This window comes from Ornithorhynchus anatinus, chromosome 7, assembly GCF_004115215.2.
Source record: "Ornithorhynchus anatinus isolate Pmale09 chromosome 7, mOrnAna1.pri.v4, whole genome shotgun sequence".
NCBI lineage: Eukaryota > Metazoa > Chordata > Mammalia > Monotremata > Ornithorhynchidae > Ornithorhynchus > Ornithorhynchus anatinus.
Genome location: NC_041734.1, coordinates 4,353,135 through 4,376,767, shown reverse-complemented (window position 1 = coordinate 4,376,767; position 23,633 = coordinate 4,353,135). Strand labels below are relative to the sequence as shown.

Below are 23,633 nucleotides of genomic sequence, written 5' to 3'. Positions count from 1 at the left end.
AATGTGCTCTGCTACAGAATGTGCAGGTGATTCAATTCATCAGTGTAATATGGAGCACCTACGGTAATACTGTACAAAACGTGCGAGAGTATGATAGAAGTAAAAGACCAATATCTCTGCCCCAAAGAGGTTACAACTAACAAAATTATTTATAGTTAGGAAAGAAGAGCTTGGAATGCAGGTAGTGAATATAAAAGGGTTTAAACAATAGATTATAAAAATCAACATGATAAATGCTGAGGTGGTTGTTGGAGGATATAACCTAAGCAGAAAATTAACTGGGGAAAGCTTCCTGGAGGAGTTGAAATTTTCAAAGAATGGAGAGCATAAGAAAGGAAAAAGAAGACAAGGAAGAAGAGCATTAGCTTAGTATATGTGCTCCGCGAACATTAAGCACTCAATAAATACCATTGACTGGATAAAGGAAGGTCTCGGATGATCATCAAACTAGGAGATCACTTTCTCGGCGGCATTCTTCCCATGCTCGACTTGAGACAAAGCTCCACAGGTGCTTTTTTGAGAACTGAGTCAGGATTGCTCTACAGGCAGGCTGGGGCCCCTCTTTCACTCCTATGTAAAGCATAAATAGTGAGGATAGGCACACGCTACTATCCCTCCTCTTCAAAAAATAAAATATAACAAGCCTATTTTAGATTCTGATTCATTACGTTTATAGGAAATTTATAAATGTCCTTAACTTGAGTCAAACACCTTAGGTTTGATATCGTCCCATCCTAGGTGTGATAACACTTACCTGAGGTTCACATATTTGCATCGGCTCTAATTTTATTTATCAGCGTCATCAGGAGGCCCTGGGCCTGGAGAAGAACCAGGCCGTATCCAGATTCTACCGCTGACTCACTGCTGACTTCCTCAATTGCTCGGGGGCTCAGTTTTCCAGGGCACAGTAGGCTAATTCTATTTACCCGGGCAACAGTGTCTTATTAATTTGTTCTCCCTTAAGCATTCAGAAAGGCGCAAGAAATAGAATCGGTGTGCCTATTGGATAGAGCAAGACCTGGGAGTCAGAAGGACTTGGCTCTAATCCCAGCTCCACCACTTGTCTGCTATGTGACCTTAGACAAGTCACTTCACTTCTCTGTGCCTCAGTGACCTCATCTGTAAATAGAGTTTAAGCCTGTGAACACATGTGGGCCATGGACTGGCCAACCTATTAGCTTGTATCTTCAATAGCACTTGGTACAGTACTGGCAATAGTATGCACTTAACAAATGCCTTTTTTTAAGAAAAAAGGCAATTGCCACTCCAGGAACAGAAGAGAGAAAACCCTCCCTTTGCCTCCAGTGAGGAACTAACATTTTGGTGATGACACAGAGACACCAGCTTTGACCCTCTAACCAGATGCACCTCTCTTCCCCCACGCCCCAACTTTGAGGTGCCCCTCAAAGCTGTAGGTGGCCTGTGAGGAAGGATCAAGTTGGGAGTCCAGGCAAGTCAGTCTCCTCCACGCAGCCCACGCCCATCCATCGACTCGGCCCCACCTTCCCTGTGGCCTCCCATTATAACCACAAGAGCTGGGGGCTTGACAGAGGAGACTAGCTCATGAACACGATCAGAGTCCTAGCAGCAGAGGTGAGGAAGCCTCTCGGACAGCACGATACCTACAGCCCTCCCAGTGGGGTTCCCCTCGACCCTTCCCAGCCCCAAACCTATGATCTTCTCTGCACTGCTGCAAAAGCAGAAAGAGGCAAACAGTATAGGAGAGATGTAGTGGCAGCTCTTAAGCTGCCAGAAGAATGATCTGAAGACCCAGAACTTTGACCTTATTCCCAGCAGACCCCAGCAACACCCCTGGGTCCCTGGGTCCGAAGCCATATACATGCAGAAAGTCTCCCTCTCCCTAATTCCTGGCATTAGGAAACACCGGATGAGGCTCATAACTCCCAACAAGTGGATCGCCAAAGCATGCCAGGAAGTCTGCAGGGTGTTTGTCTCTGGGTCAGTGACCTTTCCAGGATGTTGGCCAATGAACTGTCCCCACGGTCCTTAGCCCAAAAGAAAAATGTGGCTTCCATCGGCACACACACCCCCACCCCACCCCGGTGACCACTCTCTCAAAACCCTTAGGATTACCAGTATTGTTCAGTGCTGTTAGAACACAGAAGGAGGTACAGTCCTGCCAAGTAGATCTTCATTCAATTATGTTAAAGCAAATGCTACCAGCTTTGAATAGAAAATAATCAATAAATATCATTTAAGCAGAACTATGAGGCCTGAGGGTGCTCAGTGAATATCATTTAATTATGGTAATGAGGCTCACTGATCCTATCTTTGACTGTAAGCCTACAGACAAGGTAATAGTTTAAGAAAATAACTTTAAAAGGTTTTCTATCAAACACCTCAGTACCTGCCACACAACAGACACTCACAGTCCTTTATACTGTAAACTCACTGTGGGGAAGGAACAAAACTTCCAACCTGGTTGTATTGCACTCTCCCAAGTGTTTAGTATAGTGCTCTGCACACAGTAATTAATCAATGGCATTTACTGAGTACTTACCATGTGCAGAGCATTGTATTAAGTGATTAATAAATACACCTTAATGATAATGATTTTATAAAATGAAAATAAAAAAGGAATATCTGGTCACCTGATAATTTTAAATGTAAGAGTTTCAAGTTTAAAGATATGGAGATATGTAAATACCCAGGGGTATTTGGGAGCTATAAACAGTAAAGAAAAATATAAGGGGTTAAAATGTTCTAGGCACTTATTTGTTTTGAAGAAATGGAGAAATTAATGTTTGGAAAATATCTACAGCTTTATTTAAGTGTATGCTATTAAAAATATCATCAAGGGAATAGCCCTCATTATTGTGAGAAAACCTCTCTAAACAGTTTACTGGATGCAGAAAAGAGTGTTTATGTATTTCTCCTGGAACTGCTTAGCACAGCAGTTGCTATTTCCTCTCAATTTTCACAGATGCAAAACTTTCGCACTTTAAGGTCCAGGGAAACTGATGGACTATAAAAGCTTCAAACTGCCTAAAAATATATACGTGTCAAATTCTAGGATGCAGGATGACTCTTTGCAATAAAATGACTTGTACAGGAGAGGGGTGCAGAAAGAATACCTCTGCAAACATGGGTTAGAAAATTTGCCAAACATGAGGTTAAAATGTCTGCCTAATGAAATACTGAATGCTATTCATTTCCATTCTCCTCTGGACAATATTGAGTTTGGAGAATTCCTTAGACATAAGTTAACGATCATGCTAATAGTCCCACCTTGATATTTGGATGATCAAAGCAGCCTGGCCTAGTGAATAGAGCACAGGCCTGGAAATCAGAAGCTCCTGGGTTCTAATCCCAGCTCCACCACATGTCTGCTGTGTGACCTTGGACAAATCACTTTGCTTCCCTGTGCCACAGTTCCCTCATCTGTAAAATGGGATCAAGACTGTGAGCCCCATGTGGACATGGCTGTGTCCAACCTGATTTCTTTCTATCTACCCCAGTGCTTTCCTACAGTGCCTGGCACATAGTTAAGTGCTTAACAAATAACGCTTACTATGTGCCAGGCAATGTACTAAGCACTGGGGTAGATACAAGCTAATCAGGTTGGACACAGTCTCTGTCCCACATGGGGCTCACAGTCTTAAGTAAATTTCCAAGGGCTTAAAATTGGTTTTCCAAATTTTTCCTATATGATCTTGGAGATTTTGAGCTAAAGATGAAAAACTTCAAAAAAAACCAAGAGTCAAGTATTGAAAATGTGGTTTGTTAATTGGTATAATAATAAAGATGGTACTTGTTAAACACTTACTATGCACCAAGCACTGTGTTAAAAACATGTCAACCATATTGGACACAGTCCTTGTCCCACATGGGGCTCACAGTCTAAGTAAGGGGGCAAAGAACTTAACCCCCATTTTTCAGATGAGGTAATTAAGACACAGAGGCACACTCCCTAAGTTACTTGCCCAAGTTCATAAAGCAGACAAATGCCAGAGCAGGGATTAGAACCTGGGTCTTTTTGACTCCACTGCCTGTGCTCTATTCACTAGGGCACATTCTGTTTTCTGGTTCTATCACATTCTGCAGGCTGTTTCTGGTCCTATCGCACTCTCCGGTCTAGCAGAGGAGTGAAAAAATAGGGCTGGGAAGTTGGGGAGGATGGACTATCCTAAAACACAGTCTGTCGATAACACAGACATGCTGACACCAGAGTTCTTCTCAAGGGGCTTGGAGGCTCAAAATCTCTGGAATGGCAACAGTAGGTAGTCACTAACATGAGGAATATAAGAAATGGCCTTTAAGACAAAAGTTGATGTGAAGGTGGGTGAGTCAAGTGAAAGATTTCAACTCACAAGATTTTATCTTTGCTTCCCATATAGGTTTCAGCATGAATTATGCCACCTCAGTAACACAGTTCCTTTCAAATAAGTTATATGCCTGGTTGAACTGTGACCATTAATTTCCATTAAGAGAAAGCCTTTTATAAAAATATTAGCAGCAGAAGATTGACTATTTCTTCATGATTTTTCCTTTTTCATTGCTCCCCTTTCCAAGCTTTATCACATGAGTCTTAAACCACTATTTAGTGGCAAAGAGCTGCCCCAATACAGTCTTCTTGGATTTCAATACTACTCTTTGCTTTCATCACTTAAATTCTGTATACTTAAAATGAGGTTGCTCTTCAAGTACAAACAGTAGTAAGCACCTTCTAAAGTGGGTTGCTTTGTCACAGACATGATTTGCATTGTGGAGTTTAATGCAGTTGTCACAGAATTATCTTTACCAACTACATTCACAAAAAATGCAGTTTTGTATCAAAATGTCTGTGGAAGAATAAATTGTTTAAAATAAAAAAATTGAAACTCCATTAATTAAAGTATATGTATTATTATTATCAACCAATCAATAGAATCATGTGTGCAGAGCACTGGACTGAGTGTTTGTGAACTCTCTGCCCTTTAAAATCACTTTGGAAAGACCTATGATTTTTTTTTGCCCACATAGACTATCTTCAGTACAAATAAAGTGCCAGATGCTTAAATTGGTTTTCCAAATTTTTCACATATGAATTGGGAGATTTTGAGCTAAAAATGAAAATCTTCCAATAAAAACAAGAGCCAAGGATTGAAAAATGTGGCTTGTATGGCTCAGTGGAAAGAGCAGGGGATTGGGAGTCAGAGGACCTGGGTTCTAATTGTGCCTCCACCACTTGTCTGCTGTGTGACCTTGGGCAAGCTACTTAACTTTTCTGTGCCTCAGTTACCTCATCTGTAAAATGGGGATTAAGACTGTGAGCCCTACATGGGACCTGATTACCCTATATCTACACCAGCGCTTAGAACAGTGCTTGGAACATAGTAAGCACTTAACAAATATGTAATTATTATTAATTATTATTATTATTGCCTCTACCATCCAGCTGGGCTGCAACCATGAGGCCTAACCGAATGTACATTTTGGACTACGGGGACTATTACGAGTTTAAATTTTGGATCTAAGGCCAACTACTGCATTTCATGTGGGAGACAAGATCCTCAGGACTCCTGAAAATAGCAGGCCAGCATGGCCAGTGAAGACCGTAGTGGCTACCACAGAGGCTACCCAGCCTGCTGGATTAATATGCTATGGCACAGCATCGGCACTATGCCAAATTCACTTTGGCCATAAATGAATTTGATGTGTAAAATTCTGGTGTATGCATCGCAGTGTGCAGCACCTCTGCCCACCTCTTTGCTCGTTGCACCTGATGCCCCAGTGGGAAAATGACTGGCAGAGATAAGAGAGTGCAACTGGCAGTGGGCACATCATTAGCACTATAATCAAGTTTTTCACCCAGGTTCCCTGAAGTCTTTGTGACTGGACTGAGAGTCATGTGTGGTTTACATCCAGCAATTCTGATAATGTCATCATCACCAGTTACCTGGAAGTGTGTTGCCTGGTGGAAAAAGACAGGACTGGGAGACCTGAGTTCTAATTCGGGCTCTGCTTTCTGCTGTGTGACCATGGGCAAGTCACTTAACCTCTCAGGGCCTCATTTTCTCATCTGTAAAATGGGGACTAAATCCTACTCTTCCTATTTAGACTTTGATCTTTTGGGTGACAGGGACTGTGTCTGATCTAACTGTACTGTCTCAACCCCAAGGTTTGGAACGTAACAAGCGCTTAACAAATATCATTTTTACTCTAACTAAAGAAAATGCCGGAGCAATCTGACCTCTTCTGGCAGGCGCTGCTTTCCTTGCCGCTCTGAGGTTTTGCCCCACTTTTCTAGCCCATTCTTCCTCGCCAAATTACTCCCCCTGAAATTGGCTGTTTTTTGGCTGAAGTCATCAGGAGCCCGACTGACTTTCCATTCAAAAGAACTTTCCCTCTGGGGCGGTTAATAAAAATAATAATATTGTGGTATTAAGTACTTACTATGTCCAAGTACCCTCTAGACTGTAAACTTGCTGTGGCAGGGATGCTGTCTACCAACTCCCCACAAGCACTTAGAACAGTGTTCTGCACTCAGTAAGAGCTCAGTTGATTGACTGATACTAAGTATTGGAGCTGACACAATAAAAACAGGTATTAAAGAATGAGCAATTTTTCTAAAATTTCTGGGCCTTTCTTTCTTCTCTGTGTGAGGGGCTTGTCTGCTGGACCATCAAATGCTTAGGACATGCTCTGGAAGTAGGATTAAGGCTGGGATCAGGGACACCACGAAAGGGAACAAAAGATTCCCTTTTCCAGGGTTATTTTAGCTTACTGCCCCTTTCTTCTGAAGGCAGGGCTGTGTAGGCAGGAAAGGGAGGCCTTGGGATAAAGAAGACAAAACACTGTTCTGAGCCCCATGCCTTACTCCTTCCAGCAAATTATCCCTGATAAGCCATCTTAACAGCCAATCAGCATGCAAAGGGGCATAAATCCAATCACAGCGGGTGAATTTCTGTATGTATTTAGTTATATATTACAGCAACAGTAACCACTTCATTATTCCCCTTTTACCTGGTGGGAAAACAGACCTGGACAAGTTTACTTGATTAAGAAATAGCAACCCGTCAATCGGCAGGGACTGTCTCTATCTGTTGCCGTCCTGTTCATCCCAAGCGCTTAGTACAGTGCTCTGCACATAGTAAGCGCTCAATAAATACTATTGAATGAAAGGCTTGGAATTTTGCAGGGAAATTATTTTTAGTTATAGCCCAGAAAGACAACTAGAGACCTCCATATTTCTTTTTACATTGGCCTGGACATTCCTAGTATTTTCGGTATTGCCTTGTAAAGTGCTTTAAAGTATTGTGGAGAACCAATTTCATCCCCATAAATGAAAATGCATTTTGGCACAGAAACTGGATCAGGTGAATTAGCGATTTCTACCATGTCTGTGATCAAGAAATCCTCAAAATGAAACTTTCACTTCAAGTACTTCTAAATTAAAATTATAAATCAGTAAAAAAACAAAACCATTTAGAAATAACGCAAGTATTTTAAGAGCCCTTTTGCTATTTTATTAAATTACATTGAATTTTCTAGACAAAAATACTCATAGAAACCATCCTCACAGCAGGAATAAGCAATGGTTGAATCATCTCTAGTGATTTTCTGCTACCAACCAGGGGTAATTGGGAAAAGTTGGGAGAATAAATCTAAGTTGATGTAGTTTCTAATGAGAGGGGAAAAGAAGTGTATGAATATGTATTACTGTCATCTTAAATAACTCTGTATTTTGGGAACCTGAGAAGTAAGCAAAAAAAAAAAATCAACTAAGACCAAGAAGGCAAAAATTAAGACCAATGAAACCAAAGGTGCCCTATCCTAACTCGACGGGGACCTCTCATCAGCCCCTGCTCTGCTCCACCATAGCAAGGAGAAGCAGCACAGCAGCATGAGGCCATCTCCACTTTTAAAAGGTTGGGAAGTCTCTCACTGTAGCTATGGCTATTGTGCCTGCTGGACTCTGAATCATGAGGAGTTGGAAACTCTGCTCCCCTAAATATAATGCCTACCCCCTCACACACACATTCCCCACCTAACTCTTTTAGTATATATCATTGTCCTTGTCTCTTTTGGTGTATTTTCATTGTTTTGTTTTTTTCCTATATATCCATCACCAGACCCTCTCCCAAGTTTAAATTTATCCTATGGGCTCTTTCGGGGCCATCGACTGTCTAATTCTCAAACTTGAATTTTTTTTCAGCACCTAGTACAGAGCTATGCATCCTGCAGCAGCTTAATAATTCCAAGTACTATTGCAATATCCACCTTTCCTCTCCACACGAAAAACTTCCAAAAACACAAGTGTGGAAACATTTCTCTTTTGACTGCCCTGGCTCAAAATCTTACGGCCACTCAAACGATCTAAATCCCTGCTTCCTGAGAAAGGTCTCTGATGAAAGGTCTGAGCCTTCTGGGGAGGAGAGTCGATCACCTGGTTTTATACCAGACAATCCTTATTTCCAGTTGGTCTGTCCTCAGTCCAGATAAAGCACAGGGCAACTTTATATACAGTATTTTTTATTTGAAGTACTTGCCTCCCTCAGCGTCCCATAACTTAAGTTTACAGGGACTTGTGAGGGAGACGCAACAGCTCTGGAACAAGGGAGGAGCTCCACACCCATCTGACAACAAGCCCAGCAACTACACAGGAGGTTCTGCAATTTTGCACAAAGACCTGTTTGATGGGCATTCTTATGACGCCCTTAGCTACGCTTAACTACATTATGAAACACCTGCACTTCTGCCTGCCTACTCGCTCTTTACTCTCTACATTCCAGTGAGAGAGGGCAGGTGAATCAGTGCAAACCAATAGCATGATAATCGATTCCTCCAAAAGATTCTCAGTCCCACCGTGCCTTCAGGACGGAGGCTTGTCCATCTTCTGGACAGGAGAGTCCAGTGCTGTCCCCATATTTACTCTCCCATTACTCTAGCTGCAACTTAATTTACTGCCTGTCTCCCCATCTACACTGTAAACTCCTTGCAGGCAAGGATCAAGTCTACCAACTCCATTGCACTGCCCTCTCTCAAATACTGCTCTTCACACAGTAAGTCCTCACTAAATACCATTGATAGATTAATTGATTGAACATATGTAATGCAATGTAACTTACAGGAAGGACTCATGAAAGGTTTCCCGGTGTTTTTGAGGGCTGATACCAAGGGAAATCATTGGTATTATGGTAGCTCCACATTATTGCCCCCTTTTAGGGAAGGGTCAAAAAAGTGATACTCTAAAAGATGTGTAGATAAACTATAATATGCCTCCTTCAACCTCCATGCCCACGATCATATTACCTTTTCGAAAAGAGGAATTTTGAGAATTTGAAACATTTCAAAACACTTCAATGTCATTGTGATATACTAAAATGTGTACGGGAGAGGAAAGACTCCTAATTCCATAAAATTCTACCAGAATGACCGATTGAATGATTAATCTGAAAATGTGCCCAATGAGAACATGGCAACTATCACTAAACCATCCTGAAAAGGAGGATGAATTGAGGTTGGATCCTTGCACTGCCCCAACAAAAAGAAAAAAGTGGCTGCTCCCTGGAAACAGAAATGAACAAACATTGTAAGGGACACCACATAAGCCAATAGCAGCACCAGGGCCCACAGACTTACGCTCTCCATCTGAGCTATCAAAAGCAGGAGGGTGGCAGCAGGGTCAAGATACCCACTCGAAGATGGCCACACACTTGTGGAAGTGCCTAGGCTCCATCTAAGAGGACCTGAACACCTTTATTCCCCAAACCATTCAAGGACATACTACAGTGGCTCCGGGAGAAGCCACTCTCGACATAACCAGAAGCCCAGTGCCACTTCGACACAGGCCCTCTCCACCATGGACATTGACAAAAGTGAAGAAAAGTGGGCTTTGAATCTGCTACTTCTAAAAGAAGTAAATATTCAAGTCTCAAAGATGACTGCCCATCACCCAAGCAGCTCTTCCACCCTCCCCACCTCAGGAGCACTGTTGTCCACTGCTGTCTAACAAATACCACAAAAATGCACTGACACACAAGAGACTTCCTGCCTTCACTGAGCCGAATCCCTCAACAACCCCTTGGTTGAAAAAAGAGATCTTCCTTCGAGCCGGAATCGAACCAGCGACCTAAGGATCACTGCTATGGCAACATTGTCTACAGTCCTCCGCTCTACCAGCTGAGCTATCGAAGGAAACTGGTTGTAAGCCACCAGCATGTACCCAAAGACACTAGTGCCCCTCTCCTAGGACTGTACGGTTCCTTTTGGGACAACCTGCACACCACTGTCCCCCAACCAGATACTGCTTCCTGGCAAAGGTAGTCACCTTTGCCTCTCCCTGTCAGAAACCCCAAGGGCACATCCACACACACTACTAGAAGCACACTTACCCACCTTGCCTGGAACAGGCAGAGACAAAAATTGGAGAAAGCAGTCACTGATTCTGCTGTCTCTCAAATGCTAAGTGGGAACTCTCCCATTTGAGGTAAATATCTACCTTAAAATCATCCCTTCCAAGCAGCCAGCTCCAGGAACACTATAACCTACCACCTCGTAACTAAGATAGCAAAACTGGTTACCTATCCCAGAACTTGTCCGCCGGCCCTATACACCCTTTGTTTCAAAAAAAGAGCTCTTCCTTTGAGCTGGAATTGAACCAGCTACCTAAGGATCACCACCACAATATCACCATCTACAGTCCTCCACTCTACCAGCTGAACTATTGAAGGAAACAGGTTGAGAAAGAGCATCAGGGGCCCTTTCAAAGACAGCATGGTACCTCGAGCAATCTTACGGCTTCCTCTGGAAGTACCCCACCACCCCGATTCCCCACCTAAAATGAGAAAATGGTGTCATTGCTTCCTGGCAAGTGCAGCTGTCACTCTGCCCTTCCAAACTCAACACGAGTAATTCCTCACCTCACACTCTTTCCTTCTGCACTTCCTCCTCCAAGGACACTATCTCCTGTCACTTTCTGACAAAGACACCAAAAGCTGTTTACCCAACCAGTTACCGCCCATCCTCAATTCATTCCCACCACATCATGCTGTCAAAAGAGGAGCTCTTCCTTCGAGCCGGAATCGAACCAGCGACCTAAGGATCACTACCACGGCACCACAAGCTACAGTCCTCCGCTCTACCAGCTGAGCTATCGAAGGGAGCATGGGAGGAGTAACCACCAGATCCATAGAAAGAGTACAGCATACTTCCTGTGATTCTGTTGCTTCCTCCAAAAAGACCTAGACACCCTTATTCAGCAACCTCCATTGCTTCCTAGTGACAGCCACTTGAACCCCTACCATACTGGAGAGACCAGAGGGTCATCCAAACTCATACTTTCCAGCATATATGCAGCCCTGGGCCCTAGAACTGACACAGATAAATATTCAAAGCTGTGGGCATCAATTTCAAGACCTCTAACTTCAACCCAAACACATTTTGTAAGAACAGCTCCTCCTTCTATGAGGAATTGAAGCAGCAACCACCATCTACAGTCCTCCACTGTACCAGCTGAGCAATCAAAGGGAGTAGGCTGGCAGTAGGGTCCAAGACCCACGTAAAGATGACACAACACAGCACACCTCTCATGAGTCTCTAGCTTCCTCCCTGGACACCCTTATTCACCAACCAAAAGGAGAAGGCACCCCATTACATCCTGGTGACAGCCGTTGAACCTCCGCCGCATTGGAGAGATCAAGAGTCCATCCAAGCTCTCCCCTTGCAGCATGCCTATACCCCTGGCCATGAACTAGGCCCTGGAGTTTAATGAACTCCAATCATTAAAAATTGGAGGTTGGGGGCATCCGTTTTATTATTTTTCACATGCTACGTGAGCACTTCAACATTGGAGCTAATTCCCCACCTCATACTCTCCCCTTCCACCCTTCCTCTTCCAGGGTAACCATCTCCTGACACAGACATCAAAGCCCAGTTACACAACTGGTTACTGTCCACCCTCAACTCATTCCCTCCACATACATTCTATTAAAAATAAAGCTCTTCCTTCGAGCCGGAGTCGAACCAGCGACCTAAGGATTACCACCATGGCACTGCCACCTACAGTCCTCCGCTCTACCAGCTGAGCTATCGAAGGGAGCAGGGTACCTCCACCTACCGGAACCTACACAAACATAGCACACCTCCTGTGATTCTGTTGTTTCCTTCAGAAAGACCTGGCTCTTTCACTCACCGACCAAAAGGAGAATTCCCTTCTCGATTGTTTCCTGGTGACAGCTGCTGAACTCCTACTGCACTGGAGAGACCAGAGGGTCATCCAAACTCATCCTTTCCAGCATGCATACAGCCCAGGCCCCAGAACTGGCATCAATCAAAATTCATAACTATGAGCTCCAATTTCACAACACACTTTATCAATAAACGAGCTACTCCTTCTAGCCGCAAACGAATCAGGGGCCTAAGAATCACCACCACTGTCTACAATCTAATCATGGGCCTAAGAATCACCACCACTGTCTACAATCTTCTGCTCTACTGGCTGAGCTATCTTAGGGAACAAGCTGGCAGTTGCACTAGAACACACAGAAAGATGGTACTCCACACTTCCTGTAATTCTATTGCTTCCTCCAGAAAGACCTGGATGCCACTATTCACCAATCAAAAGGAAAGGATAATAATGTTGGTATTTATGTTTTATTTTATGTTTTATGGTAGTTATGATAGTATACTGGTATGTAAAAGACACCCTATTATTTCCTGGTGGCAGCCACTGAACCTCCACCACACTGGAGAGTTCAGGAGACCATCCAGATTCATCTCTTCCACCATGCCTACACCACTGGCCAAGAACTAGAATTATTAAAAATTGGAGGTTGTATAAACCCATTTTACTGCCTCTCATACACTAAGTGGTCCCTCCAACACTGGAGCTAATTCTCCACCTCACATTCTCCCCTTCCACCCTCCTGTCACTTTCTGATGAAGGCGCGGAAACGCGGTTACACAATTGGTAACTTTCCAGTCTCAGGTCACTCCTTCCCCCTCCATTCTGTCAAAAATAGAGCTCTTCCTTCGAGCCGGAATCGAACCAGCGACCTAAGGATCACCACCATCACATCACCATCTACAGTCCTCCGCTCTACCAGCTGAGCTATCGAAGGGAGCTTGCTAATTTCTGCACTAGTGCCCATAGAAAGATGGTACAGTACACCTCCTGTGAGTCTGTTGCTTCCTCCAGAAAGACCTTAACACCTGTATTCACCAAACAATAAGAGAAGACACTCCATTACACCCTGGTGGCAGCCACTGAATCTCCACCACACCAGAGATATCAGAAGACCACCCAAACTTGCTCCTTCCAGCATACCTACACCCCTGGCCAAGAACTAGCTTCATTAAAAATTGGAGATTGTGGGCATCCATTTTATTGTTTTTCACATGCTAAGTGAGTACTCCAACATTTAGGCTAACTCCCTACCTCACACACTTCCCTTCCACCCTTCTTTCTCCAAGGTTACTATGTCCTATCATTTTCTGATGAAGATACCGAAACACAGTTACACAAGAGGTTGCTGTCCAGCCTCAGTTCACTCTCTCCCCATCCATTTTGTCAAAAATAGAGCGCTTCCTTCAAGCTGGAATCGAACAGTGACCTAAGAATCACCACAATCACATCATCACCTACAGTCCTCTGGTCTACCAGCTGAACTATTGAAGGGAACAGGGCAACAATAAGCACCACAGACAAGCTAAGAATGGTACAACACTCCTCCTGTGAGTCTGTTGCTTCCTCCAGAAAGACCTGGACATCTATATCCACCGAACAAAAGGAGAAGACATCCCTTACTTCCAGGTGGCAGCCACTGAATCCCCACCACACTGGAGTAATCAGGTGACCATCCTACATGCCTACACTCCGGCCAAGAAGTAGCATCATTAAAAATTGGAGATTGCTGGCACCCATTTTACTATTTTTCACATGCTAAGTGAGCACTCCAACATTTGGGTTAATTCTCCACCTCACACTCTCTCCTTCCTCCTCTCTTTCTACAGCATTACTATCTCCTGTCACTTTCTAAGAAGCCAAAATCCGATTACCCAACCGGTTACTGACCACCCTTAATTCATCCCATCCACATCCACTCTGTCAAAAACAGAGCTCTTCCTTCGAGCCGGAATCGAACCAGCGACCTAAGGATCACCACCATCACATCACCACCTACAGTCCTCCGCTCTACCAGCTGAGCTATCGAAGGGAGCAGGTTAGCAGTAGGCACTAAAGCCCAGAGAAAGATGTTACAAAATATTTCCTGGGTTGCTTCTTCCAGAAAAATCTGCACACACTTATTCACCCACCAAAAGGAAAAGTCACCCCATTCCTTCTGGGTTATAGCCAGTGAACCTTCCACCACACTGGAGGAATAAATTCACTTTTGCGGGGAGCGTATTTTACGATAAACGTCCATCCACTCTGAGTGAAATTTGGCCACACCCCCTGACTATTGATACCTTACTTTATTCTATTGGAATAGTTATTCTCTCTCTGTGTAGTTTTTTTCCTATTTTCTTCTCTCCGAACACCTTCTTCTATGCTGCCAAAGCTGCCTGTGGTTGCAATAATAATTTCTGGATGCCCACTGGGTGCAGTGCACTGTGCTAAACACTTAGAAAGCTGTCCTTTTCCCTATCCACAAGAAGTTTACAACCTAAATGTATTTTGTCCTGAGCATTATACTAAGCACTTAGGAGAGTACATTAGAAATAGGACTCAGTCCCTGCCCTCAGTGAGTTACTGTCTAATGGGGGGGGGTGTTGGTACAGGATTTCTCACAATCAGTGGGAGCCAGAGAATAAAAATAATTGACAATGTCAGTAATTTGGATAGATGAATAAATAAGTGGATTACCTCTCTGGGTTTGTTTTGCATTTAAGAAGCAGAACAGTATGGCCTAGTGGAAAGAGCCGGGGCCTGAGTCAGAGGACCTGGGTCCTAAAGCAGCTCTGCCACTTGTCTGCTGTGAGACCTTGGGCAAATCACTTTCAGCGCCTCAAGTACCTCATCTGTCAAATAGGGATTGACCGTGAGGCCTAATGTGAGACATGAACTGTGTCCAACCTGATTATCTTGCATCTACCCCAGTGCTTAGTACAATGCCTGGCACACAATAAGCTCTTAACAAATACCATTAAAAAAAAAGAATGAAGCCTCTGGGAGGAAAGTTTGGAATCGGAAGCCTTTAATAAAAATCAGAGTGGGACCTGTAAATATAAATAGGACAAACTCACCCAGTCTCACCTTATTTTGGTTTTTTTTTTTGAGGTGAGCAGTTCTATTCTTTGGTCCCTTTACTTTCTAATACTGCCACACTTCCACCTGGCCCACCACTGAAGATCCTATATTTGTCCTAAGTAAGGAGAGAATGGAATTTGCGACAGTGGACGCTCGCTCCTTTTCTTTGTCGAATGGCGGGTCCTTTTTGTCTTCTGCCTGGAAGTTGAGGAAGGCAAATGCACACTTTGTGCAGTTTCCTTTATGGGCCCCTCCTGGCAGAGCTAGGCTTGAAAGGCTTTTAGACAGTGGCTAGAGCTGAGGCCTTTCCCAGTTTCCATCTTCCTTGCCCCATGGGGTGTTCCTCTCCCTCCCCCATCCCTCACCCCCAACGATCTAGCCACCTACTTCATCAAGAAAATTAACACAATCAGGTCTGAGCTCCCCAAAGTCACCCCTCCCCCTTCTGCTTTCCCCCAGCCCCAACCGTCTCCCCTACTTTCCCATCCTTCCCTGCAGTATCCTCAGAGGAGATCTCCTCCCTCCTCGCAAGTGCCACCCCTCCACCTGTGCTTCGGACCCCATTCCGCTCACCTTATAGAAACCATCACCCTTCCCTCCCCCCTCCTTAACTTCTATCTTCAACCACTCAATCTCCAATGGCTTCTTCCCCTCTGCCTTCAAACATGTCCACATCTTCCCCATCCTAAAAAAACCCTCTCTGGACCCCACTTCCCCTTCCAGTTATCGCCCTATCTCCCTCCTACCCTTCCTTTCCAAACTCCTAGAACGAGTCATCTACACTCACTGCCTTGAATTCCTCAACTCCAACTCTCTCCTGGACCCCCTCCAATCTGGCTTCCGTCCCTCCACTCTACCGAGACTGCTCTCTCAAAAGTCACCCATGACCTCCTTCTTGCCAAATCTAATGGCTCCTACTCTATCCTAATCCTCCTCCACCTCTCAGCTGCCTTTGAACGCCTTATCTCATCTTGACTTCAAAAGACTCTGTCCTCTCCTGGTTCTCCTCTTATCTTTCTGGCCGTTCATTCTCAGTCTCCTTTGTGGGCTCTTCCTCCCCTCCCATCCTCTATAGGGGTTCCTCAAGGGTCATCTTGGCCTCTTCTTCTCCATCTACACTCACTCCCTGGGTGAACTCATTCGCTCCCACGACTTTAACTATCATCTCTATGCAGATGACACCCAAATCTACATCTCCTCCCCTGTTCTCTCCCCTCCCTTCAGGCTCGCATCTCCTCCTGCCTCCAGGATGTCTCCATCTGGATGCCTGCCCGCCACCTAAAACTCAACATGTCCAAAACTGAGCTCCTTATCTTCCCTCCCAAACTCTGTCCTCTTAATGACTTCCCTGTCACTGTGACGGTACGACCATCCTTCCGTCTCTCAAGCCCGCAACCTTGGTGTCATCCTTGACTCCGTGCTCTCATTCACCCCACACATCTAATCTGTCACCAATGCCTGCCGGTCTCACCTTTACAATATCGCCGAGATTCACCCTTTCCTATCTATCCAAATGGCTATCGTACTGGTACAAGCTCTCATAGTATCCCGGCTGGATTATTGTGTCAGCGTTCTCTCTGACCTCCCTTCCTCCTATCTCTCCCCATTCCAGTCTATTCTTCATTCCGCTGCCCGGATCGTCTTCCTGCAGAAACGCTCTGGGCCTGTCACTCTCCTCTTTAAAAACCTCCAGTGGCTGCCTATCAAACTCCACACGAAACAAACACTTCTCACTCTGGGCTTCAAGGCTCTCCATCACCTTGCCCCCTCTTACCTCACCTCCCTTCTCTCTTTCTACATGCCCACTCCCGCACGCTCCGCTCTCTGCTGCTCACCTCCTCACCTACTGAATGAATTAATGAATGAAAATTGTGAGGCGAGTGGAGGGGGGAAGAGGGGAAAAGGGGCTGCGGAGCGGGTCCATGGTTTCATTCATTCAACAGTATTTACTGAGTGCTTATTATGTGCAGAGCACTGTACTAAATGCTTAGAATGTACAATTGGGTAACAGAGAGACAATCCCTGCGCAGTGATGGACTCACACCCGTGGAGGCATTTGAAGGGAAGTGTCACTGGGGGGTGGGGGGGGTGACTGTCGGGGTGAGGGCTGGGGCTGAAAGGGCCCATGGTGTCCGGGGTGGGGGGATGGAGGAGGAGGAGGGAGGAGGGAGAAAGGGAAGGGGAGAGAAAGGAGGAGCGGGGAAGGGAAGGAAGGGATTGTCTCTGTTGCCGAATTGTCCATTCCAATGCTTAGTACAGTGCTCTGCACACAGTAAATGCTCATAAATACGACTGAATGAAGGAAGAAGGAGGGGAAAGGGGAGGAGGAGAGAGGAGGGAAGGAGGAAGGGGAGAAAGGGGGGAGGGAGAAAGGAGGGGGAAGGGGGCGGGAGAGATGGGAGGAGGAGAAAGGAGGGAAGTGAAGGGGAGAGAGGAGGAGGGAGAGAAGAGGGGAAGGAGGTGGAAGAGGGGGAGGAGGAAGAAAGAGGAGGAGGGAGGAGAGAGAGAGAAGGAAGGAGGGAAGAGAGAGGAGGAGGGAAGAGGGAAAAAGAGGGAGAGGAGAGAAGGGAGGATGGAAAGAGGAGAGAGAAGAGAGGGAGAGGAGGAGGAGAAAAGAGGAGAGAAAGGGAGGGGAGAGAGGGCAGGGGAGACAGGGGACGGGAGAGAGAGAGGAGAAGAAGAGGAGAAGAGGGAGGAGGCGGGAGAAGGGGAGGGAGAGAGAGGAGGAGGGGAGAGATGGGAGGGAAGAGAGAGGGAAAGGGAGAGGAAGAGGGGAGGGGGAGAAGAGGGAAAGGGAGAAGGGGAGGGGAAAGAGGAGGGAGGAGGGACGGAGAGGGGGAGAGAGGGGAGGGAGCAGGGTGGTGTGGTGATGTGTCCCCGCCCCTGTCGTTGTCCTCCTGCGTAGCCATGGCGGCGGCGGAGGGCAGAGCCAGGGTCGCTCACTTGCTGAGCCAACTGCACCGCGCAGCGTGAGTGGCCCGCACCCCGCACCCCGCACCCGCACCCCGCAGCCCAGACCCCCCCCCCAATCCTCCGGCCCCGGCCCTTCGTCCTCGGGGGGGGAGGAGGGGGGAGGCCAAGTGGCCCCGGGGCCGGGCCAGCGGCAGAGCCGGGCCCCCAGGCCTGCTCGGGGAGGAAGACGGGGGACCCGGCACACCCGGCTCCTCATCCGCCCTGCCACTTGGCCGTCGGGTGACCTTCGGCCAGGCGCCTAATTCGCTCTTGCTTAAACGCTCACACCGTGCCGAGCACCGCGCTCAGCGCCGGGTAGACACGAGGTCATCGGTCGCCCCCCTGGGGCTCACGGTCTCCATCCCCATTTCCCGGGTGACATCACTGAGGCCCGAGAAGTGAAGTGACTGGCCCGAGTCACCCAGCTTGACAACTGACAAGGGGCCCCGGTTAGACCGTGAGCCCGTCGTTGGCGGGATGGTCTCGAACTGCCGAAGTGTACCTTCCAAGCGCTTAGTACGTGCTCTGCACATAGTAATAAATGCGATCGAATGAATAAATAATAATAATATGTTGGTAGGTTGTATGTCCGAGCACTGTTTTAAGCGCTGGGATAGATACGGGGTAATAAGGATGTCCCACTTGAGGCTCACAGTCTCAACCCCCATTAGAGATTGAGGCATCGAGAAGTCAAGTGACTGGCCAAAGTCACCCAGCTGACAAGAGGCCCTATTTATAATAATAATAATAATAATAATGTTGGTATTTGTGAAGCACTTACTATGTTCAGAGCACTGTTCTAGCGCTGGGGTAGATACAGAGTAACTAGATTGTCCCACATGAGGCTCACGGTCTTAATCCCCATTTTACAGATGAGTTAACTGAGGCACAGAGAAGTTAAGTGACTTGCCCACAGTCACACAGCTGACAATTGGCAGAGCCGGGATGTTGGTAAATTTGTATGAGCCGAGCACTGTTCTAAACGCTGGGATAGATACAGAATAATCAGGTTGTTCCACTTGAGGCTCAAAGTCTTAATCTCCATTTAGAGTTGGAGCCCCCGAGAAGTCAAGTGACTTGCCCAAAGTCACACTGCTGACGCCGGGATTAGAACCCATGACATCTGACTCCTAAGCCCGTGCTCTTTCCACTGAAACACGCTGCCTCTCTATGAAGTGGCAGAGTCAGGATTAGAACCCACGACCTCTGACTCCCAAGCCCGGGCTCTCTCCACTGAGCCACGCTGCTTCTCGACTTCTCCGTGCCTCCGTTTCTTCACCTGTATAACGGGGATTCAATACTCCATAATCATTATAATAATAATTAGGGTATTCATTAAGTGCTTACTATGCACCAGGCACAGTTCCAAGTGCTGGTGTGGATGCAGAAAAATCCGGTTGGACACAGTCCCTGTCCCACTTGGGGCTCACAGTCTCAATCCCCATTTTACAGATAAGGGAACTGAGGTATAGAGAAGTGAAAGTGACTTGCACGGGGTCACAAAGTAGACAAGTGGCAGAGCGGGGATTAGAACCCATGGCCTTCTGACTCCATGGCCCGTGCTGTCTCCACTACACCATGCTGCTTCTCTACTTGCTCTCCCCATCCCTTAAATCTGTCATCTCCATATGGTCCAGGGACTGTATTTGATCCAACTGAGTTGTATTGACCCCAGCTCTTACTGAGCATTTTACAGATTATCCCTCTTAATCATATTTATTAAGCACTTATGGTAAATGTGCAGAACACTGTATCAGGCACTTGGGAGAGTATACGCCCCTTGCCCCCAGGGAGCTCTAGACTGTAAACCCGCTGTGGGCAGTGACCATGTCGATCAATTCTGTTGTATTGTCCCCTTTCAAGCGCTTAGGCCAGTGCTCTGCACACAGTCAGCACTCAATAAATACTACTCATGATGATGATTGATAAAGAAGATTAAAGTCTAGAGGAAGTCTACACTGGAGAAGCAGCGTGTTTTAGTGGAAAGAGCACGGGCTTGTGAATCAGAGGTCATGGGTTCTAATTCGGACTCTGCCACTTGTCTGCTGTGTCACTTTGGGCAAGTCACTTAACTTCTCTGTGTCTCAGTGACTTCATCTGTAAAATGGGGATGAAGATTGTGAGCCCCATGTGGGACAACCTGTAACCTTGTATCTATCCCAGCGCTTAGAACAGTGCCCGGCACATAGTAAGCGCTTAAGAAATAACATCATTATTATTATTATTAGGATTTCATAAACCCTCACCTAAGTGGAGAGTACAGCTTCCTTTTATTTTCGATTGGTTCTGTGATATGTATCCCCAGATCCCAGTGGCCTTTTATCAGCAGTCAAGATAACTCACTTGTTTTTCCAAGCAATTATCGTGAACTCTTCCTAGAGCCTTGCAGTGACCAAGAATCTAAGATCCAGCCTGGATCTCCTGTTTCCTGTCCATACCCCCACTGGTCCAAAGCCCAGTCAATCCAATGTCTGTTGGTAAATGGGGCAGTTGGAAAATGCTCTTGGGAGTTTGGGAGCCTGCTTTTGTTTCTGCCTAGTGATTTTCATCAGTCCCTCATATTTTCAGTGCAAATGACCATTTGAACTAGTTATACTTTGCTCTAATACTTAGGCTCTCAGAGTTGAACACAGGCTCAGCCTCAAACCCACTGTTTGATTAAAGGTCACATCTTCAGGCCCATCATATTTACGCTTCTTAGCCATGTCCAGGAATATTGATCCATTCTGGATTATTCAGGGTTATGGGGGAAATCCAGAGAAATGCATTACCTCCAAACTCTATAGTACTGGATATTCAAATTAGCCTCAAAATCAAAGCCTGTACAATATGAATATCCACCTCAAAATTGCTGCAGCATTTGCAAACACAGAAAGGCGTACTGCTCTACATTGGTGAGGGGGGAAGCACAGTTAATTTACAGACCAAACGGATTCTGATTGTTCTCAAGAGTTTTGAAAGAGAAGAAAAGTACCAAATCCTGATGGGGGTGACTCAGCATTGCGATCAACGCCGGCAAGTGACAAATTTGAGTTCCATTTCTTCTCCTTGCCCCTGCCTGCCGTCTGGTGGAGGTGTTATCGAGAGGGAGAAATGAAAATCTAAGCAAACACGAACGGGGAACACCCACCTTGGAATAATCAAAGGAATAAGACCCATGGCATAAATTTTAGGCACACTGCTTATCGTTCAAGCAAATGCCAAACCCCAAATGAGTGCATGCAAACCACTCTAACTCAGACTTTTGAATCTTTGCAGTCGGCGGATAAAGCGGGTTGGCGTTTGCTACTCCGGTCGCTAGATGGCAGTATTGATTTAAATAAATGGTTTTGCTGTGCACATCATTCATTCATTCGTATTTATGGAGCGCTTACTATGTGCCGAGCACTGTACTAAGCGCTTGGAATGTACAATTTGGCAACAGATAGAGACCACCAACGGGCCACATTGCAGTGTGATGGGACATACTCCCCCCCAAAATGAAAAGCAAATGATTGAAAGGTACCTTAATCTCTTCTTCATCAGGCAGAATTGCAATGCCCTTTGAGGCAGAATTCATCTCTACTAATACCATGGGATTTTCCCAAGTGCTGTTACAGGAATTGGCCCACAGCAGGAATTCCCAAGTGCTGATAGCTCTCAGCAGCAATTCAATAGACAATACTCATTGATTGGCCACACTAAAACTTTCCCAGATCGAAATCTCTCCCTTCTTAAAAGTCTCCCAAATTAGGATTCACAACGTTCCCCAATAAATCCGGTGTCGAGGGACCTTCGCTGTTACTACATCTGTTCTTGTACCTAACCTCAGTCTCCCACATTGTCTAATTTCTCTGTGGCTCGGCCCTCAGGAGAGCTTGAGAACTCAGTCAGACCTGTCACCGTGGTCAGTGAAGAATCATCATCATCATCATCATCATCATCAGTGATATTTATTGAGCTCTTCCTATGTGCAGAGGGCTGCACTAAGCACTTGGGAGAATCCAATACATCAGAGTTGGCTGATATTCCCTGCCCACATCCTTCCCTACACTTTCTAACACCCAAAAGATCTTCTCAGACCTACCATTCCCAGATCCCATTTTTCAATCCTTCAGTTGTTTTGTGACTTTCTTAGAAGTGGCACATGTGAATTCTGGGTTCAAAGATTTATATAAAATAGCTTTATGGTGCTGTCTGTTGTTTTGAAACTTGCTACTCACCAGAAGTAGATAGATTAGTGTGACATTTTCAACATGAGTTCCTTTTTGCAACTGAAACTGAAACTGGAGAAGCAGCATGGCCTAGTGGATAGAGCACACGGGTCCAGGGAATCAGAAGAAACCAGCGTTCTAATCCTGACTCTGCCACTTGTCTGCTGTGTGTCTTTGGGCCAGTCACTTAACTTTTCTGTGTCTCAGTTACCGCATTGTAAAGTGGGGGATTAAGACTGTGAAGCCCCATTGGGTACATGGACTGTGTCTAACCGGATTAGCTTGTATTTACTCCAGTGTTTAGTACAGTGTCTGGCCCATAGTAAGTGCTTTACCTATGCCGTTAAAAAATGAGTCTCATTTGGCTTCCAAATAAGGTTTGAAAAATACAAATTAGGGGAAAAATGATAATTGCAGTGTCAAGTTGGGCCAGTTGGTTATGGTGCATTATAGTTATCTAAAAATGAGCCTTTACTCCTCTGAATTCTTCCCCAAATTTCTCACCTCATTCTTTGCTGTGGGAGTGTCTCACCAGGGTTCTATGTGACAAAGAATGATATCATGTTTTTTATGTTTCCACTCTATTTCCCAGCAATGTAGTTGCATTTTTTTTTAGTTGGTACTTTCTATGTTGCTGACGTTGTCAAAAGTTGCAATCTACCCCATTGCTTAGTACAATGCTTAGTACAATGCTTGGCACATAGTAAACATTTGATAAATGTCATAATAAATTATAATAATAGCTATTATTATATTATCCCCAAAATTGTTTCTGCTAAACTCATTTCCCTTGCATTTTACAGAAAGATATAATTTGGGGCCTGGAATGGTATATTGGTTACTTTCAGGAAGAGGTGTTTTCACTGGATGTTTCTCCCCTTTAATGAGATTAAATTTTTTTCTCCTTTCTTTTTTCTTAGATGCCAGTGTCCAACCCATTCTCATACATATTCCCAAGGTAATACATTGTGAATTTTGATATTATGTTGATCGTCAGTTTGCGTCTCTACTCTCAATGAATTAGGACAAAAGGTAAAGCCACAAAATCAAATTAACATAATTTATATAGAATACATGCAAGAGGGAAACAGTTGAACTCAATATAAAAGGTCCGTTGATGAATTCTGAAGAACTAAATGAGTAATAATAATATGTGCCACTGAGAACATAATGCCAAATATAGTTATGACTTATAAAGAATACTAATAAAATGTCCTGTAATGATACTAATAATTGTGGTATTTGTTAAACTAATAATACTAATAAAATGTCTAAAGTTTTTATCAAATAGCTAC

General features: G+C 45.2%; 1 protein-coding gene and 5 non-coding genes across 8 annotated transcripts in view; 1 reads left to right on the top strand and 5 right to left on the bottom strand.

Annotated features, from left to right (window-relative positions):
• Positions 1-10,047: 10,047 nt before the first annotated feature.
• Positions 10,048-10,140, bottom strand: TRNAY-GUA. Its single transcript has 2 exons — positions 10,104-10,140; positions 10,048-10,083 (listed from the first exon to the last, which is right to left on the bottom strand). It is a non-coding gene; the product is annotated as a tRNA-Tyr (tRNA).
• Positions 10,141-11,012: 872 nt separating this feature from the next.
• Positions 11,013-11,105, bottom strand: TRNAY-GUA. The gene is made up of 2 exons: positions 11,069-11,105; positions 11,013-11,048 (listed from the first exon to the last, which is right to left on the bottom strand). It is a non-coding gene; the product is annotated as a tRNA-Tyr (tRNA).
• Positions 11,106-11,947: 842 nt separating this feature from the next.
• On the bottom strand, positions 11,948-12,040 carry TRNAY-GUA. The gene is made up of 2 exons: positions 12,004-12,040; positions 11,948-11,983 (listed from the first exon to the last, which is right to left on the bottom strand). It is a non-coding gene; the product is annotated as a tRNA-Tyr (tRNA).
• A 931-nt stretch (positions 12,041-12,971) lies between these two features.
• On the bottom strand, positions 12,972-13,064 carry TRNAY-GUA. The gene is made up of 2 exons: positions 13,028-13,064; positions 12,972-13,007 (listed from the first exon to the last, which is right to left on the bottom strand). It is a non-coding gene; the product is annotated as a tRNA-Tyr (tRNA).
• Positions 13,065-14,066: 1,002 nt separating this feature from the next.
• Positions 14,067-14,159, bottom strand: TRNAY-GUA. Its single transcript has 2 exons — positions 14,123-14,159; positions 14,067-14,102 (listed from the first exon to the last, which is right to left on the bottom strand). It is a non-coding gene; the product is annotated as a tRNA-Tyr (tRNA).
• A 3,923-nt stretch (positions 14,160-18,082) lies between these two features.
• The window catches only part of ADHFE1 (alcohol dehydrogenase iron containing 1), a 29,906-nt gene continuing 24,355 nt past the window's right edge, over positions 18,083-23,633 (top strand). For 2 of the 3 annotated variants that reach the window (XM_029069125.1, XM_039912647.1), the window contains exons 1-2: positions 18,083-18,162; positions 23,259-23,296. In XM_029069125.1, the coding sequence (XP_028924958.1) occupies positions 18,101-18,162; positions 23,259-23,296 (100 nt within the window). In that variant the 5' untranslated portion in view covers positions 18,083-18,100. Of the gene's footprint in view, positions 18,163-23,258; positions 23,371-23,633 lie in introns of all 3 variants that reach the window. The other variant, XM_029069126.2, reaches the window with a different exon arrangement.